This window comes from Empidonax traillii, unplaced genomic scaffold, assembly GCF_003031625.1.
Source record: "Empidonax traillii isolate 1590-97213 ecotype Southwest subspecies unplaced genomic scaffold, ASM303162v1 scaffold623:size392626, whole genome shotgun sequence".
Classification (NCBI taxonomy): domain Eukaryota; kingdom Metazoa; phylum Chordata; class Aves; order Passeriformes; family Tyrannidae; genus Empidonax; species Empidonax traillii.
This window is the reverse complement of record NW_020955816.1, coordinates 64,294-81,414: the sequence shown is the minus strand read 5'-3', so window position 1 is coordinate 81,414 and position 17,121 is coordinate 64,294. Positions and strand designations below refer to the sequence as shown.

Below are 17,121 nucleotides of genomic sequence, written 5' to 3'. Positions count from 1 at the left end.
TCTTAGATATGAACAGGATTCACCTGTACTGTTGTCTTTCTGAACCTACACCAGCAATGAACAAACACATGCCTGTTTTTACCAACTAAGACTCTTACAAAGCTGTCAACCAAACAATGCAAAATGTTGAGGCGAAATTCCAAAGAAATTTAAAGAATTCCAACCAGTGTAATTCACATCTTGCTGCTTGTCCAACTTCCTAAGTTCCCAAAGCAGGAAAATGGCAAACTATCACTGATCCAAGAAGCCTCCATCAGCTATTAAACCTCTCCATGCCACCCACAGCTTCTACTGACAAGTCTGAGGAGTGTCTGCAGTGTAAGGTGGGTTTTAATTCACTACTGGCCAGTCAATAACATTTTGCTGAGACACTTCCCATGCTGCTTTCAGGAAGGTTGGATAAGCAGCCCCTTGGGAGTGAGGAGCAGCAGCGTGCAGTGGGTTTTCCATGACCTACCCTCCAGATAAACATTCACCTGGGCCATCTTCTCTAATGTTCTGTGGTACCTTGAGAAGAGGGATCGGAAGCACCTGCAAGCAAGACTACCTTAAAAATGGGAATAAAATAGGGCCTTTTAATCCCATAGAAGAACTCTGAACATTGGTTTCTAATGTCTGGTTTACAGCAGGTCAGAGAGGAACAACCAGCACTATAAAGGTACTGGGCACCACAGTGGATTTCTGGAAAGTTTGGCAATTCTGAGCTGCGGTTGGTTTGTGGTTGGTTTTAGGGTTTGGTTTTTGTTTTTAAATGGAAGAAGCACTTCAGAGTACAAGTACAGTGCTTGCTGTCCCCTCCATGCTCAAACATTCATCCTGGTGATAACAGATCATTCCCATCTCAGTGATAAGGTCAGCAGCTTTCCAACCCAGTGCCACTGGTTCGAGCCTAAACTGCTTTGATTTAGTCCATCAACCCCTTGGCAAACTGCTCTGTTTGGTCTGCACAGCTAAAAACATTCCACACCACTTGATTTTTTTTAATCTCAAAATTTGTTCTACTGTCTCGAGTTACGTTCTGTAAATAACAAGCAACGCTGATGAAATCCCCGAAGCTGCAGATTTGTAAAGCAAGAGCGAGTGGCGGTGCCCACATCTGGGTCCCATTACCCAGGCACTCAGCAGATCTGCTGATTCCTTTTTAATAAGCACACAAAGGCAATACAAGGCAGGAATGCCCTCACGTCTGCCCGGCCCAGCAGGGAGTGGAGCTGCTGGATGGAGCCACAAAGGGCTTCCAGAGGGTGTCGGGAGGTTGAGGCCGACCCAGAGCTGTGCCCTGCTCAAAGCTGAGCTCTGGAGCTCTCAGCCAGCTCGCTGGGCACGCTGGGACCAGGGTACGGCCTTAACTGGTTGGTGTTTGCTGAGCAGTTCACAGAATCCTTGGGGTTCTGGGAAGCTTTGTAATCAAACCCATCACCAGCCCACTGATGAAGGAGGGGGTCAGGTATTAGTGGGGATAATTATTTACCAGCTTTTACGTTGAGATAGCTCTGTGGGAGACATCACAAGTTTTCCAGAATCCCCTGTCCTTGTTCCTTCCCTCCACATTCATCCCTACCAGGTACCCTCCCAGCAGGTTCACACCACCAGGTCTGTAGATGTGATTCCTGCAGAGGTGCATAAATACACAGTGGTTGTGAGAACAGGAACTGTTACTCATCTTTCAGGGTCTCCTGGAGACTTAAAAAATTTCCCTGAAGTGCACCCAGACTGCCCTGGCAAAAACCTTAAAAATAAAATTCAGAAGGCATCAAACTCTGTGTATCAACAGATTCTGGTCTGTTAAAACAAAGCATCCCACTTCTAAAATGATTTAGAAATTATTTACAAATTTACATCTTTCAGTTTCCTCAGTATCACACCCAGAATAATTATTCACAATAAAACAACTTTAGGAAATGAAGCAACTTCTTCTGAAAGAAAAAGGACAAACCCCATGACTGACACATTAATCACCAAACTTTTCATTTCAAGTATGTATCTGGGGAATCTCTCATCTGTCCTCTGGGTAAGAGAACAGCACTGGCAACTACAGATCCGTTCAAAAAACCCAGCCTGAGCATGGACACCCCAAATCCTGCACAAACAACAGCTCTCAGTGCAAGCAGATGGAATTCTGACACCTGAAATTAATATTTAATGGATCAGGCTCCTCACAGAGACTTCACTGTCTGCACCCCCTGCCTGCACCCAAACGCCAGGGCCACACACCTGGGAGTGCCCCCAGCCATGGGCACCTTCCCAAGGGATCCCTGGCCCCAGGGCTCTCCCCACACTCTCTAGGAATCATTTCCTTCAGGCAGACCCAGTTTGTGCTGCCAAAACTTCCAGCAACTGTCACCAGCAAAGGTGTGTTCCAGTCTGACCACCTTGTCAGCCCAGCCCAGTGAAGCAGTAACTTACTGGTTCTGGTACAGCTCAAAATCAGTCAGTGCTTCCACTGTAAACTTGTTTTTTCAGGTTTGCATAAAATTTATTGCCAAAAGCCTGCTCTGGGCTGTAACCTGGCACACTGACTTCCAGCCTGGGAACAGTTTTTATCCCCTTGTAATAATTATAAAGCAACCTTAATTCAAACAAAGGAAAATGGCAGGTACTGTGAGACACAATTTTCAATAGCTGCTGGCTTTTACAAGAAATAATATCAAACTGTTCCTTGCTTGGCTCTGGGAAAAAGTCTGGTACCTAAATACAGGGAGTGCTTTGTCTGAGGGGGCTTCAGTGCACTTCAGGCATTAAAAGTGACTTAATCTGATAGGGTGATTCTGTGATTCTATCTTCTACCATAAGATACACAACTAAACTACCTGACACACTGAAATTCCAGACTGACCTGCACCTGCTGCCTTCCCCTGGGATCACCATCCCACGCACGAGGTCCATGAAATGCAGAAGGAGGAGAGTGCTTGTGTCGGATGTGATGGGAGGACACCAAGCAAAGCACACTCACAAGTGCCAGAGCCAATTAAGTGCTAAACAAACTTAAAAACTGAGCTCCAAACTCGGCCATCACAGCCACCACCTCCTGATGCTGCAGCTTGACCTGGGGAGCACGCAGAGAACAAACAAGAACAGACGTGTGCCACGTCTGCCAGGGGCTGTTCTGCATATCACACCTCTGCACAGCACCAAAAAGCCACTGTTTCCACAACTCTTTCCTCACTGGTGCACTCCAAGCAGGAACATGGCCTGGATTTCCTGAGCAGAAGGGAACAGACAGCAGGATTTAATGTGCCAGGTCTCAGCGTTTGAGATTAGGCCTTGGGCCTCATCTCAGGAAATGCTGTGGCAGTCTGGATTCTACGTTACCTGGTGATTCTTATTTCAAGGGCTCAGTGCACTTGCCTCCTGCCCCATGCTGAACTTTGGGGTGCAGCTCCCTGTTGGATCCCAGAGATCCAGCACAGCTCTGCCGCGGGATTCACTCCCCGCTTCCAGCACAGATGCTGTGAAGGTGTGTTCAAATGCACACACGGTGCAGTCAGTTGAGTGTTGGATTTGGCATCAGAACGTCTCCCTTAGATGCAAGAATGTGTAAAATCCTGGGCCAGACAGCTCCCTGCTGACTGCAGATCTGAGGAAGCTCATATGGGCCGTTGATTCCAGCGAACGCATGGAATATATTGTGCTTGTTAAATGTGTTCCCAAAATGCTCGTTTCAGGCAGAAACATGCAAATAAATGGTGCCTGGGGTTAAAACCTCCCACTTACAGTCAAATCCCTCCTCTTTGGAGGGATCTCCCAGCTCAGATGCTGCAGACCTTTAGCTGACCCGACGTGCCTTTAGGAGGATCCAGTGTGCTGAAGGAGCAACTGTTTATCATGGAGGCTGTTCTTGCCAGCTTCTTGGAGAAGGAGCTCTTCTCCCCCTTCCCTTTTCTTCTGGACACCAGATCAAAACCCAGTTGAGAACTATTCCCTGGGTTTATGGTTGCACACAACCTCATCAGGCTCCAAGTTCAAAAGGAAGCGAGAAGGGACACCTTCTACCATCCCAGGTTGCTCCAAGACCCATCCAACCTGGCCTTGGGCACTTCCAGGGATGGGGAGTCACATTTATAACAGTCCCATCAAACCCCATCCATGCTGGCCAGCCAATATCCAGTTGTAGTAAATGCAAACGTGGTCACTTCACTTTGAGTGTAAAATAGTTTGAGCACAACAGAAAATGCTTCCACACTGTACTCCTGCCTTTCTGGGAAAGCAAATCCGCTTTGGGGAAGAAGAAACCAGGGCCCCTGCCCAGCACCAGGACAGTGACTCTGGGTGTGCATGAAGGACTCTGTGAATCAACTCTGCTGAGAGTTTTTTCTCTTTCAGACCCTCCTTTTATACTTCCCAGTTACTGCAACTGGGGATGCAAGAGGCACAGCAAAGTCCTCCAGCACAAACCTCACCCAACAAAAAGCTACTCACAAGGTTTGTTTTGATTTTTAAAGTTCACAGTTGCAAGAACAATTCAGATAGACTGGCTGTACTTACAGAACTGATAAAGAGCATTCCACATGTTAACAGCAACATTAGGTGAAAAAATTATCTATAAAAATACCAGCCACATGCTAAATGAGGTGACATCAAGGCAATAAATAGCTCCATCTGTATGAAAGAGTTTGCAGAACAACCCAGAAGACGTCTCTGAACAAAAAAAGTAACTCTGGATAAAGCAATGCTGAAAAAAAAAAAAAAGCACTGGGTTGGATTTTTTTTTTGTTGTTTAAAAAAAAAAAAAAAAAAAAAAAGAAAAGATCAGTTTTACATATTTTTCTGCGATCACTTTATAAATCTGCTGCACATTAGAAATCAGACACACATGTACGTTTTCCAAGCCCAGCAAGTCGAAGGTTTACATTTTTAATAGCAAAGTGCCTATTTCTGAATGGCAGCAGTGTACATTACAGGCAGTGTGAGAGGGTTAAACAGGACAGCCTCGACTCTTTATAAACTTTTGCCCTCTGGATATGTACTCATTGGCTGCTGTACAAGACTCGAGCTGTATTACACGCCTTAACGATATGGTTCAACTGTCGGTCAGGCTCGGGGCTGGCGCGGGGCCAGACCGCAATCAATGGGACACAAACCTCCCCCTTTCAGATCATCACGAAGGCTCATATTATCTCCTTTTTGTCGTGCTGGTTAAATTTATGGAGCAGAACCCCGAAGCTGCATTCCTTGGCCTGGGCCGGCCCACGCGGGCCTCCCTTTGTTTGGTACTGTAAGGAGCGTGCTTTGGAGGATTGCGGGGTTGTTAGTTCAGGCACTGACTGTTTGCTCATGACTGAAATGAAAAGAGTTCAGGGGAAGGGCAAAAGGACAGCACAAGTGTAAAACCCCATCCCAGCAGGCCCTGGGCTCCCATCTACCGGCTCCGGACTGGGACTGAACACAAAACCTTCCCGGTAATGACAGGGCAAAGTCTGTCTAGTAACAGGTAAACAGCCCTGAGAACACACCTCGCCCTCAGCTCTCCTGCTTTTCAAGTAAGCCTGTAATTGCTGCATAAATATGAACCCCGGCTAAGCTGGCTTTAAAGCACCGCTCAGAAGTGGTATTGGTTTTAAAGCAGTGCTGTATCTCTTGGTTTGAAAATAAGAACCTGTCAGTGCAAAGCTGACCGGCTGCACGGTTTAGTGTTTCCACTGTTTTAAACAGGGGGAGTAACCTCAGAGAACCTGCTGCCCTGATATTTAGGATGTAGGAAGGAATTCTAGTAAGGCACAAAATGAGTGGAAATGCGGCAGGGAGAGAGGATTTTCATTTTGTCTAAAATGGGCGTTTTCCTACGTCTTTATATTTGGTCTGAGGGTGGGAAAATGTCCATCTCTGGGTATGCTCAGACACTCTACTCAAAGCTGTATTACTGTGGTAATTAAAGGGCACTTCTCGATGCAGGTCACAAACTGAAGGATGTACAGAAACCTTTAACAAAACCTCAAGGCAAAATCACCAGGAGTGAAGGCAAATGGAAAGACAAGTTGACAGACTCTGTTCCAAATCCACACAAGAGAAGCAAATACATACACGGAAATCCCCAAGGACTCTCCCTGGCTGTGGAGGTGCCCATGGACTCATTCTTCAGCACACAAAATATCCAAATTACCTCCATCCCTATTAAAACTGGCAAGACATTCCCAGGAATGGCCCAGACCTGTTGTACCAGACTTCACCCCTCTGGCAGCAGCAGCAGCTGTGCCAGGCCAGGAGGTCACTGGGGAGCAGCTCCTGCCATTTGTGCCTCAGAAAGGAGTAAATAAACAAATCCTATACTCTGATCGCACTACACTACGTCTTTCCTGCTATTTTTTATGAACTGAAAATCCTGGAAAATGGGCCAGAAGGTTATGGAAACCCACAGAATGTGTATGAGATGTCTGTCTGCCACTCGTGGGGCTCAAGCCCGACGGGTTCTCTGCAGAACTCGGGACATTCCAGCTGGTTGGAATAAAGCTTTTGTTCCTTCCTGAGGTGCAGACGCTCCCACCTTATCCCACCTCGTTCTGAGCAGGCAGATTTGTGAATGGAAACCGCAAATAATTTATGGCCCAGTCTTTGATGACTTTCTACTTGGTTCTGCTGATGCTAATGAATGAATATATTTTTTTTTTTCCAAAGACTCTCCGATTCTATTTTAGGAGGCACCACTGCAGACTAGTTAAATCAGCAGCTCTCTGAAATTGTTTCTACCCAAGACAAGTGCTACACAGAATACACCAAGACAGCAGCATCCTTTAGCAGAGATTCTACGCTCTGAGAACCACATGAATACCAGAAAACATGCAACAGAGTAAAAGGTGTTGCTTTTCCCTTTTGGCCTTGGCACCCAAAACCTTTGGTTGAAACAGAAGATAATCAGACAGAACATGCAGGCTCTAGAAATACAAGTATTTCCAGAGGACATAAAACTTTCTCCCTGTCTAGCTGCATTCCTTTGAGTTAACAGCTAAATACTGTGAAGTGGGCACACTGAGGAAGAATTCCACTTTGTGAAGCAAATGCTTCATGTCACACAAAGTTTAAGTAGTAGAATAAATCTGTGGTAAATCCAACAAAGGATTTATCAGCTCTTTTCAGAAGGAAGTTCATAATTACTTCTATTTCTGATGGACTACACCAGGCCTACGTGACAGTGCCGTGGATTTAACCAAACTGGGAAACATTAGTCACCTACTGCAAAAGTCTGTGTGTCCCAAGAAACTTCTCCACGGCCTCCAGACATGTTGCAGTGGCAGGGAGCAAGTGCTGTGCCCACAATGTCCGTTTTCAGCCATCTCTCTTTTCACACCAGACCAGCCTAATACAACACAACACCTTTTCCTCACTAACTCACCCCTTTTCCAAACCAGTGAGTGCACACAGTGCCATCAGGCTGGCTCTGATATCTGCTCTGAACCCAGCCTGAGCAGCAGTTTAGCCCTGGCTGGGCACAGCTTGCTGGGTTTAGGTGAACTGCCTTTAGGTGAACTTATCAAGGCATGGGTAAATATTTTGGGGTTGTGGAGACCACCACAGTAAGAACTCTGCATTCATTACCTTATGGAATTATTTGTTTCTAGTAATGAATGGACACCAAAAGAAAAACACAACTGCACATTTTATGCTCAGGTAACTCCTCAGCATTGCTCACTTCCATGAGTTCCATTTTCTCCATCAGTCCTCCCCTCACAACATTCCCTTCCAGAGCCTGTCTCCCTTGACCACAGCCTGAAAGCATCCAGGGTATCTTTCTGCCCTCAAATGTCAAGTTAAATACAAATGAAGGAAACCCTTCTTCCTCACAGAAGAGCTGCTGGGATTTAGGATGACAGCCAGTCCCTCACAAAGCCTCCCTCTTTAATGCCAACAGACGTGTCCCCACTGGTGAACCCAGTGACTGCAGTTTTCTGAAGCCAGGTTTGTGTTCAGTTCAATACATTCTGTCATGGCAAAGCAAAAAAAAAGTTGCACAAGTCTCAGCTAAAGGTTTAGACCTCCCTTTTTTTTTTGGAATTTAAATCGCCTACAAAAATGCAGGGTGCACAAAACCCCAGAGGCACAATGTGAGGGAGCTGCAACGAGCAGCCTCAGCAACTGGAATCCCTGGGCTTGGGAAAGGGTCTTTTTACCAGCAGTTAAAGGGGTTGTTCTGGGGTTTTCCTCTCCCAAGTCTAGCTCATAATCTCCAGAGGCTCATCAGTGTAACATATGCAAAGTGTAAGACCTGCATGATTAAACGTTGCCTAACCCATAATTGCTTATTTTTTCCTTAAACCTCCTATTACATAAAAACATTCCTATAGAGCAGATGTGAAAGGAACCACATCTATATAACATTAATGAAGGATTATGTTGCTGCTGTAGGTCCAAACACTGTGGTTTTCACTTCCACTCCTTCCAAATTGTTAAACTGAGTCAAGGTCAAAAAAGGGGACAAAGACAACCAACTGCAGACAACTGAGGGCTCCAAATATAAATGGCCTCTGGTATTGCAGACACTTAGGAACAGCCTCCTGGAAACATTATTCAGACATACAGTGGGTATTTGCAATAATGGACAAAAAAGTGTTAGAGTTTGGTACCTGCTGTCAAACCAGTCCCACTCAACCACTTCAGAAGTGCAGTTAAATGGGGAGTAGAACTGCACTCCATCCTCACTTCTCCTGATTTTAGGAGCTCCAGAAGAGTCACCACAAGTCTCAACTGCTTGAATTCCTCCCATGGAGCTTCAATGGGAAGATGACTTTCCCTTTACAAAGAGCGAGCAATGCAAAACAATCTTGACAGGATTCCACTCCTTCTCCCACAGGGAAATAAATTCACATTTACTGTAAGTAAATCAACAGCGAAGAACAGACACCTCAAAAACAGTGCCAGGTTCTCCAAATGAACTACAGCAAGTCACCAGTGATAAAATAAAACCTAACAGAAGAACACTGAGCAGGTGAGACTGCTCACAGAAAAAGAAGCGTCTACTGAGGTGCTGCAAAATGTGTAGACACAAACCCAGGCTTGCTTAACTTGAAGGATCTAGTGATGTGAAACTACATTTGGAGGACAAATAAGGAGGTGTTTAAAACTCCAGTGAGGACAGTGAAGTACTAAAGGACCTGAAGAGGTCAGAAATATGGCAGGAAATTAAATGGGATTCAACCTGCAAAATTGCAACCTGGTTCATCAGGGGAAAAATAATCCAGAAGGCAAATATTAAATGACAAGGAGATAGCTGCAAAGCAGTAAAATAAAACAAAACATAAAAAAAAAAAAAACCCTCCTGGGTTGGGAAAACAGCAAGCAGAAAACTAGATATCCATTTGCAATGTGATAGGGCAGGAAAAGCAGCCAGCACAGTTCTGGATGGCTTGGAGAGCACAGCCTGGCTCCCTTTTCACACCACACTGAGGGGAACCTGCACACTGGGGGGATTTCAAAGCTGCTCCATAAAAGCAGTGGAACAACCCAGTCAGTCAATGACAGAGGAATGGAAACCCATAGGATCCAGTTGGACAGGGATTGAGGGATGGGAGGTTGGGCTGATGCTGAGGAAAAGCCCTTGGCTACAGTTGTGCCAGGGCTGAGACAAACAAGCTAAGCAAGAGAAAGGGACAAACCTACTGTAAAGACTCTAAAACTCAGATCTAGATCAAGTCCAAGGTCAGGACACAATCTGGGACACATGCAGAGGTGTTAAGGATCAAGCAATATTAACCAGTAAAACCTGAGAACCTCGAGGATATACTCTTGGCAGTTAATTTTGCCTAGTGCTCCATACAATTACATATTTTCTACTTCTCACTGTCACTGATACTCTCAACTCCACTGCTTTTGACCTTACAGTACAAATCACAGCTAACAGAGGATGCACAAAGGCAAAAAACCATTAATTTAAAATCACCTGCTGTTGACTTTGTCTCCAGCTCTGAAACCTCACTGCACATCTCCCAGTGGGGTGTTGGAAGTTGGAGAGCAAAGGAACAACCAGCACAGGCTGCTGCTTTCCAGGGGAAGCACATTTAAAAGAACCAAATATTTACATAACACTTTTCTGTGACCATTAATGGCTTGCCAATCTCCTGTTCTTTACTAGTACAGTCTAGCTCACAGACAGAATTCATTGGAACTGGGGAGGTCATGGAGTTATCTCCTTACTCCTAATTTTCACGTTGTGCCTCTCAGAAAAGAACACAAACCCTTGCAGCAACAGCCCAAGAATAATCTTAAACTCACACTGACCTGGCAGAAGCCTGAGAGAAAGCCATAAAGGCAGTTTCCTGCACTACTTGTTAGATTAGACACACATCTAAATATAAATGTTCTTTACTTGTGCTGCACTAGGATGTAAAACACGTTTCTAGGCGAGAGCTTTCCAAGCATATCCAGAGACACAACAGCTTTCCTGTTTTGAACTGGTCTTTAAGACTTTTGGCAGTATATGACAAATATGGAAATAATCAGAACTCTTGTATGTGACACTGGAGTACTTGGAACACATAAAACCCACTCAATAAAGGTATCAAGTCCCAGGCATTAACTGTTTATAAATTAGATGTATGCTGCATTGTCAACAACTGTTTTATGCTCTCCTCTGCATTAAAGGTATTAAGGCAGATTTATTCATAAATAACAAGCATAATAAATTATATGATTAGATAATAAGTTAATAAGATTAGCCTTTAAACAGTCCAGCCTAAAGTCAGATTTAAAGAGATATTTTCTTGTCCTTTAAACCCCTCACCCCTTAAGCTCTAAAGGCATTGTCTGTGCCTCGGCCATTTTGGCTCCACGTTCCCAACACACGGCTTGTCCCAATACAAATCCATACATTTGAGGCCAAAAAAACCTCCTGTCCATGTATCCTGATCACAGGAACATTAGCTCCAGTGTTCTATTCCATTCAGGAACTTTGCTGGAATTGGAGCTCATCTTTGAGGAAAGCCCACGACCTCAATTAAAATTCTTCATCCCACTCAAACCTCATCCGACGGTTCAAAGTCAGGCAGCTGAAATTCAGAGAGCTTTTTTTCCCTTTTTTTTTAAATTCAGCCATGTAATTAGAGAATTGCAAGGGGCCTGTAATTTACAGTTACACATCCTGCCATTTAAATGCAACTGCAATGAACTGGCTGACTCAGGTTCGCACCAGCACCGGGAACGTGCGCACGCAGAGCCGGTCCCGGGGTCAGGTCAAACCGCTCCTGCCACGCTCAGGAACTCCCAAACCCTTCCAAACTACACTGGAGATCAGTTACTGCCACACACCCCCATCCATCAGGGCCCTGGCTGCTTTTGTGTGTGCTGAGCTTGGAAGAGCCTCCCCAGCCCAGCAGGCTCCAGCAGAACGCTGAGCAGAGCCAGGAGCTCGGGTTTGGAACGTTTGTTCCCCTCTCCTTCCAAACCACACATACTTGAGCAGTTACAAATGCGGCGGGGGGATAGTGGTGAACAGCAGCCTGAAACATGGACAAACCCTTTGTTGTGTGGGCTGCTTTGTTTTGTTTTGTTTTTTTTTTTTTAAACCCCCAGAAGAACCATTTGGTTGCTTCATTATATAAGCACAGCAAACCCCCCACACCAAACAAAACATGAATGCCAAGTTGCTCGTAGGTGGAGGTGGGTTTTGAGGGGTTTCTTATCCCCCTGTCACATTATCTACATATTCTCAGGCACATTTGTTTATCTAAGAAAGGTTTTGATCAGATTTTTGGGGACTGGAGAGCTGTAGTGATTGAGTAACCTTGGAAAGGTTGGGTTTTGTTTTTTTCCCATTCTTTTTCCTTTCCTCTTGTAGAAGGTTTTTGGGTCAGAAACTCTGCAGGGTGTGTGTAGACACGAAAATAATTTTTCTGTGACAACAGTATTTCAGAATCTAGTGGAACCAAAACGTGGTTCAGCTCATCTGCCTTAACCTCTTCTCTTAATTGACAGTTAAGAAGTTACAGGAAGATGTGCCCCAAAGAAAACACAAGCCCAAGATCAGGCTGCTGGAGACCCTCTCACCCTCTCCCAATTGCTCTCTAGTTTGGCAATCACCGTCACCATCTCACAGAATTCTGTCAAAACATGAACTTTAAGAATATGTGTGGCTTGAAACAAACTGTAACAGACCCAGAGCCGAACCAGAAATGCAGCTACAGCACAGCCAGGTGTGCTTCTCCCCACCTTGACATCGATCAGTCTGGACAGTCACCAGTTTAAGACACGTACAAGGGAAACACTGGATGTGTTTTCTCAGGGATGCACTTGGAGTTCTCATTTAATTCCGTGTATGTAAATGTACTTACCAAACTGCAATCCTTGACCTCCTGGTTTTACAAATCAGGGTAAGTACCAAATATGTAAGACACACGTGTACACACTTCCATTTTCACAACAAAGCACACCCTGGGTCATTCTTCAAGCTTCCTACACCTCACTCACACCTCATCAAGCTTATTGTTACTCAGTCCCCGGTGTAGACCCTTCAGGGTTCCAAGAGTGGCATAATAAAACACAGGAAATGGAAAAGCCAAATGGGAAGACAAAACAAGCAGAAACCCCAACATTTTGCAAACATTTTCCTCCAAGCTTTCTGACAAGAAAACCTACTTAGGGTTCTCTTTCTCTTCTCCAGCACAGAAATGTCATGTACATACAAGAGGACTTATCACACCAAGTGAACTCTGGGCCACAAAGAGCACAAAGACTCTTCTCTCAGAGCAGTTCCCTGTCAGAACTTGGCCCTTCTCCTCTGCCACACTCACAGTCGGTGCTAATCAACACTCTTACTCTGAGCAAAACCACCACTAACCCCAGGGAAGAAACCTGCACATCTGTCCTGATGTGCTAAGCCCTCACACCCCCAGGAGGATGGGGAAGCAGATAACCATGAGCACGCAGGGGCACACAGCCACATCTCCTGTGACTAAGAACTAGTGTACAAAATGAAAAGGAGAAGATAATGACTATATGTTGATGCCAGAACTCTTCAAACCTTTGAAGAGCTGTTTTTCTACAGTTAAATGGAAGCTGGAGGTAGAGCAGGGAGAAGAACTCCTTCATTTCAACTCTGCGAGAGGATTCCACAGTAGGAGTTTAATGTCATTACAAACAGCTATTCTAAAAATTTTGCCTGATCTAATGCTGCAGCTTAATAATTCCTATTTTATCTTGCAGCTCTTCTGTGCAGATTTCACCCTTGTTACAGTATCAGCAAATGCCATCTATTAAACCAAATCAAATGGAATTGAAAAGGGCCCCAGCACCGATCACAGCTCACGGTAAATCTGATTAAATTATTGTTGCTTTGCCTGAGGAAAGATAATCAGATCAGAGATTGCAGCAGGTATTAATACCCAGTTTTCCAGTAATATTGATCAGGAATATGAAGTGGTTGCTGACCTGGGGCCGCTCAGGGTGGCCGTGTCTCTCACTGCCTGAGCCGTTTCCGATGCGAAATCCAGCGCTCCGGCCACGGGTTTGGTCACGGTGCCCACCAGCCCCTTCCCCAGGCCCGATATGAAACCACTGACCCCTCCTTCCGTCTTCACACCTTCCACTGTGGAAGTTATGACACTTGTCAGGCCTCCAATGATACCTGGCAAAGACAAGAATAGCAAATTAGGTCAGACTTATTGCCTCTAAAAATTCCAGAACCTCATCCCAGCTGATGTTGTCACCTACATGATTTATTGTCATTTTATGTTCCAAACCAACTATATCAACCAACAACTTTACACTTTGTATATGTAGCATATACACACACCCCTACAGACCATAATATTCCTCAGATAAAGACTTAATTCATTACTAAATATGTGTATTTTAAAATATTTGATAGTGGTTTAATTTCAGCTGTGCTTACACACACAGTCCTCATCTATTGCACAGGTGAAGCAGCTACTTAAAGGTGACAAAAGCTGATACAATTCGAGACAGAAAATAGAAAAGTGCATTTCTCCACTGGAAAAAGTCAATTACTTTAAACTGGCACTTTAAGTGACTTTAGCTGTGATGACACCAACAGCCATTTCTGTGCACGTTTCCCTTCCTAAGAACCTCAGAAATCAAGAACCTACTGAGGCTTCAAGAGATTTGTGTCTGAGAACAACACACTGTACGGATTTCACATCTCCAGAATCAGAATATCAGTTTTTAGTGCCCTGGCTCAAGCGCTCTCCTGTCCAGCATCCAGCCAGGTGCTCCTTCAAGGTCTGGAAGTGGAGGACAGACACAGCAGGCAGCACTTCAAGAAGACCAAGCCATTTAAATCCCTCCTCTTGAGTAACTATAGTTTATGCCTAAATCCTGTCTGTTGAAACGTAGGAATTAGCAGTTCTTTTCTTTTTTTAAAAAAGCTGAATGGGAAGAATTTAAAAATGCCACAGAACGAGGACTAGAACAGTCACACTAATTACTGGATAAAACAACCCAGTGAAGTGCTTTTAGAATGGACTGCTCAGCAAAGACTGATATATTTTAGACTTCCTCCACTTCTACCAATATAATTTATGTCAGGTTGTACAGCACACACAGAGAAACCTCTCCTGATGCATTTCATACCTACAATATGTCTCTTTATGACCAAAGCACAAAGACTTTTCTCAGCATAGAGAAGATCCTGTTCCAGTGAAAGCCAGCTCAGCTTTGCACAGGCTGCAACAGTTCCACTGAGAGAATAACATTTAAACAAACTGAGTCAAGATGATGCAAAATATAAATATTTGATTTAAACTTGGCTTGTATTGATTTAACCTTCTTCAACAGATAAATCATGAGCTAAATTGATGTGAGATTCTGGCCAAATTAAGACTGGTCCACTGCCTTTTACACAAATTCATGTCTCTAGTTCTTAGTAGACTGAAAAAACCCACAAAATAACCCAACTGGTGAAATGTTACTTTAAACTGCTGTACTGATTCCAAGGAAACTCAGGTTTCTGGAACTGAAAGCAAACATAAGAAAGCCACAATCCAGCCATATTCATTTTTAATTTTAACGTCTGGCCCTCAAAAAAACTTTTTGTGGGGGTGTTTTATGCCTTTAGAAAGAAATAGATGTTTTAGATGAGCTTTCTTTGAGATTTCATGAGAATTTGAAGAAAAAAAAGCTTCCACTTCTGGTGAAGTGGAAAGACTTGATTCTTAGATGAAGTTTCTGTCAACTTTAAAACCAAACAATCCCCTCACCCCAACCTGCCCCCACTCAGATTCAAACATAAAACCTCTGACAGCTCCACTGCCCTGGCTTCAGATAATCACCCAGCAGTAACAGCCACTGTTCTTTGCAAGCTGATGGTTCCTTTTAAGAGAGAAAGGAGTTAAAATTGCAGCTGGGGGGTTACCATGTGCCAGTCCATGGATTCCAGCCACGAGGTGCTCCCCGCTGGTCGCGGCGTGGTATCGGATGTATTCCCGCTCCGTCTGGTGCCTGTTATCCATGGTCTTTCCCAAACCATCTGACAAGGTCCCAGCAAACTGCAAGATGATAATAATAATAAAAATAATAATAATAACTTTGTCTATTATTAAAAGAACAGAAGCTGTTTCTCTTCCATTCGCTGCAGAAAGGTCCCAGATCCTGGCTGGGAAATGCAGATTTTTACAGATCATTTTGTTACACGTACAGAGTCTGTTCAGCTTTTTTTCTTTTTTTTTTTTTTTTTTTGCCAAGAAGAAGCCTCAGAACTCCATCAGCCTGTGCAACTGAAATCCTGAGGTGACAGCCACAAACCAAGGACCTGCCCAAGTGCAGTGGTCAAGCCAAAACAAACCAAGCCTGTGAAAGATGTACCAAAAGAAACGCCAGTGACCCAAGGGTGACCTCTCAAAACCTCACGGGAATGTTCTGCAGATAGAAAGCTTTTCTTCTGCAGAGATATGTGAAAAGCTTGGAGGCAAATATGCCTGTCATGAAACTGAAACATTTGTGAGAGTTAATGAAATTCTTTTTAGCAAGCCAGGGGAGAAATGGCTGTGCTGGGGGAGGAGTGGGGAGCCAGGCCCTGCTCCCTGCAGCTCGTGGGGCACCCCCTGACACACAGGGGACCTGAGAAGCACCCACAGGTACCACACACACTGCAAATCAAAAGTCCAGGGGGAACCCTCAAGGTGTGTGTGGAGCATTTTGACTCCTCACACCTCCCTTGAACAGCGTGGGGGAAGAGCTGGGACATGCTCAGAGAAGGAAGAGAACAGCTAAGTCCAAGCAGGGTTTGTTCTGGGAACTCTGACCACTGCTGTGGGAGAGTCAGTGAAAAAGCACCGAATAAAAATGATCTATTGTCATCTGCTGACCCTCAGTCTGACGTCATCAGATAGAAACCAGAAGCTCGGTGGAAGGAGGGAGGCAAGAAAAGGAGACAGAAAACCTGAAACCTTGCCTTGTATTCAGGATATTATTACAGGAAAGGACTCCTAGCAGGCATTTTCCTGGAATAACCTCCAAAAACTGGCTGGTTTTTGATTATGTGTAGTTGGACACCTCCTGTACCACTCTCAACTACCACCAGCACTCTTATCTCCTTTCAGTAAATGAACAACTTCATCCGCTCTGCCCTCCCCAAAGGAGAGATCATTTAAAGCTTTGTTGTGTCTTCCACTGGGAATGCCCCAGGTGCCACAGGAACGTCAGAGACACTCAGGGCTGCAGCAGTGGAGTCACTGCTGTCCTGCAGGGTCAGCTCCTCCACAACAAGAACTTCATTGTCCCAGAACTGTGCAAGGACCTGCCCTGGTTTCATGGCCCATCTCCTCTGCACCCACATCAGTTCTGGGAAAACCCTCTGTGGTTCAGGTGTGCACCAGAGGACAACAAAACACGGCATGAAATTCTGATCCACTGAAGATTAAAAAAGAACTTGACAAACAATCTTTGTGTCTGATGCCAGAATGGCATTCCCCTCCTTTTTCTGTCATTTCTTCCAAGGCTGCATTTCTTTTTCACTAATGACATGACATCCCAGTTTGAAATACTCCTTCCCAGCTCAAAGACAAACCAGTCCAGTGGCTCCAATTATCTAAACAAGTAGACTTTAACAACAGGGATGAAAATTAAATCCCATGACCTTTCCTGTGACTTGATCATATGGACACTAAACAGAACATGGTGATCAGGGACTGAATTACTTCTTGACCTTCTTGTGAACTTAATGTAGATTTTATTTTTTTTTAA

The 17,121-nt window shown here is 44.6% G+C and overlaps 1 protein-coding gene across 6 annotated transcripts in view; it reads right to left on the bottom strand.

Annotated features, from left to right (window-relative positions):
• VPS13D (vacuolar protein sorting 13 homolog D) overlaps window positions 1-17,121 on the bottom strand; it is an 86,213-nt gene that overhangs the window by 6,018 nt on the left and 63,074 nt on the right. For all 6 annotated transcript variants that reach the window (XM_027898773.1, XM_027898778.1, XM_027898774.1 and 3 more), the window contains 2 exons: window positions 15,293-15,425; window positions 13,351-13,546 (listed from right to left, as the gene is read on the bottom strand). In XM_027898773.1, the coding sequence (XP_027754574.1) occupies window positions 13,351-13,546; window positions 15,293-15,425 (329 nt within the window). The remainder of the gene's footprint in view (window positions 1-13,350; window positions 13,547-15,292; window positions 15,426-17,121) is intronic.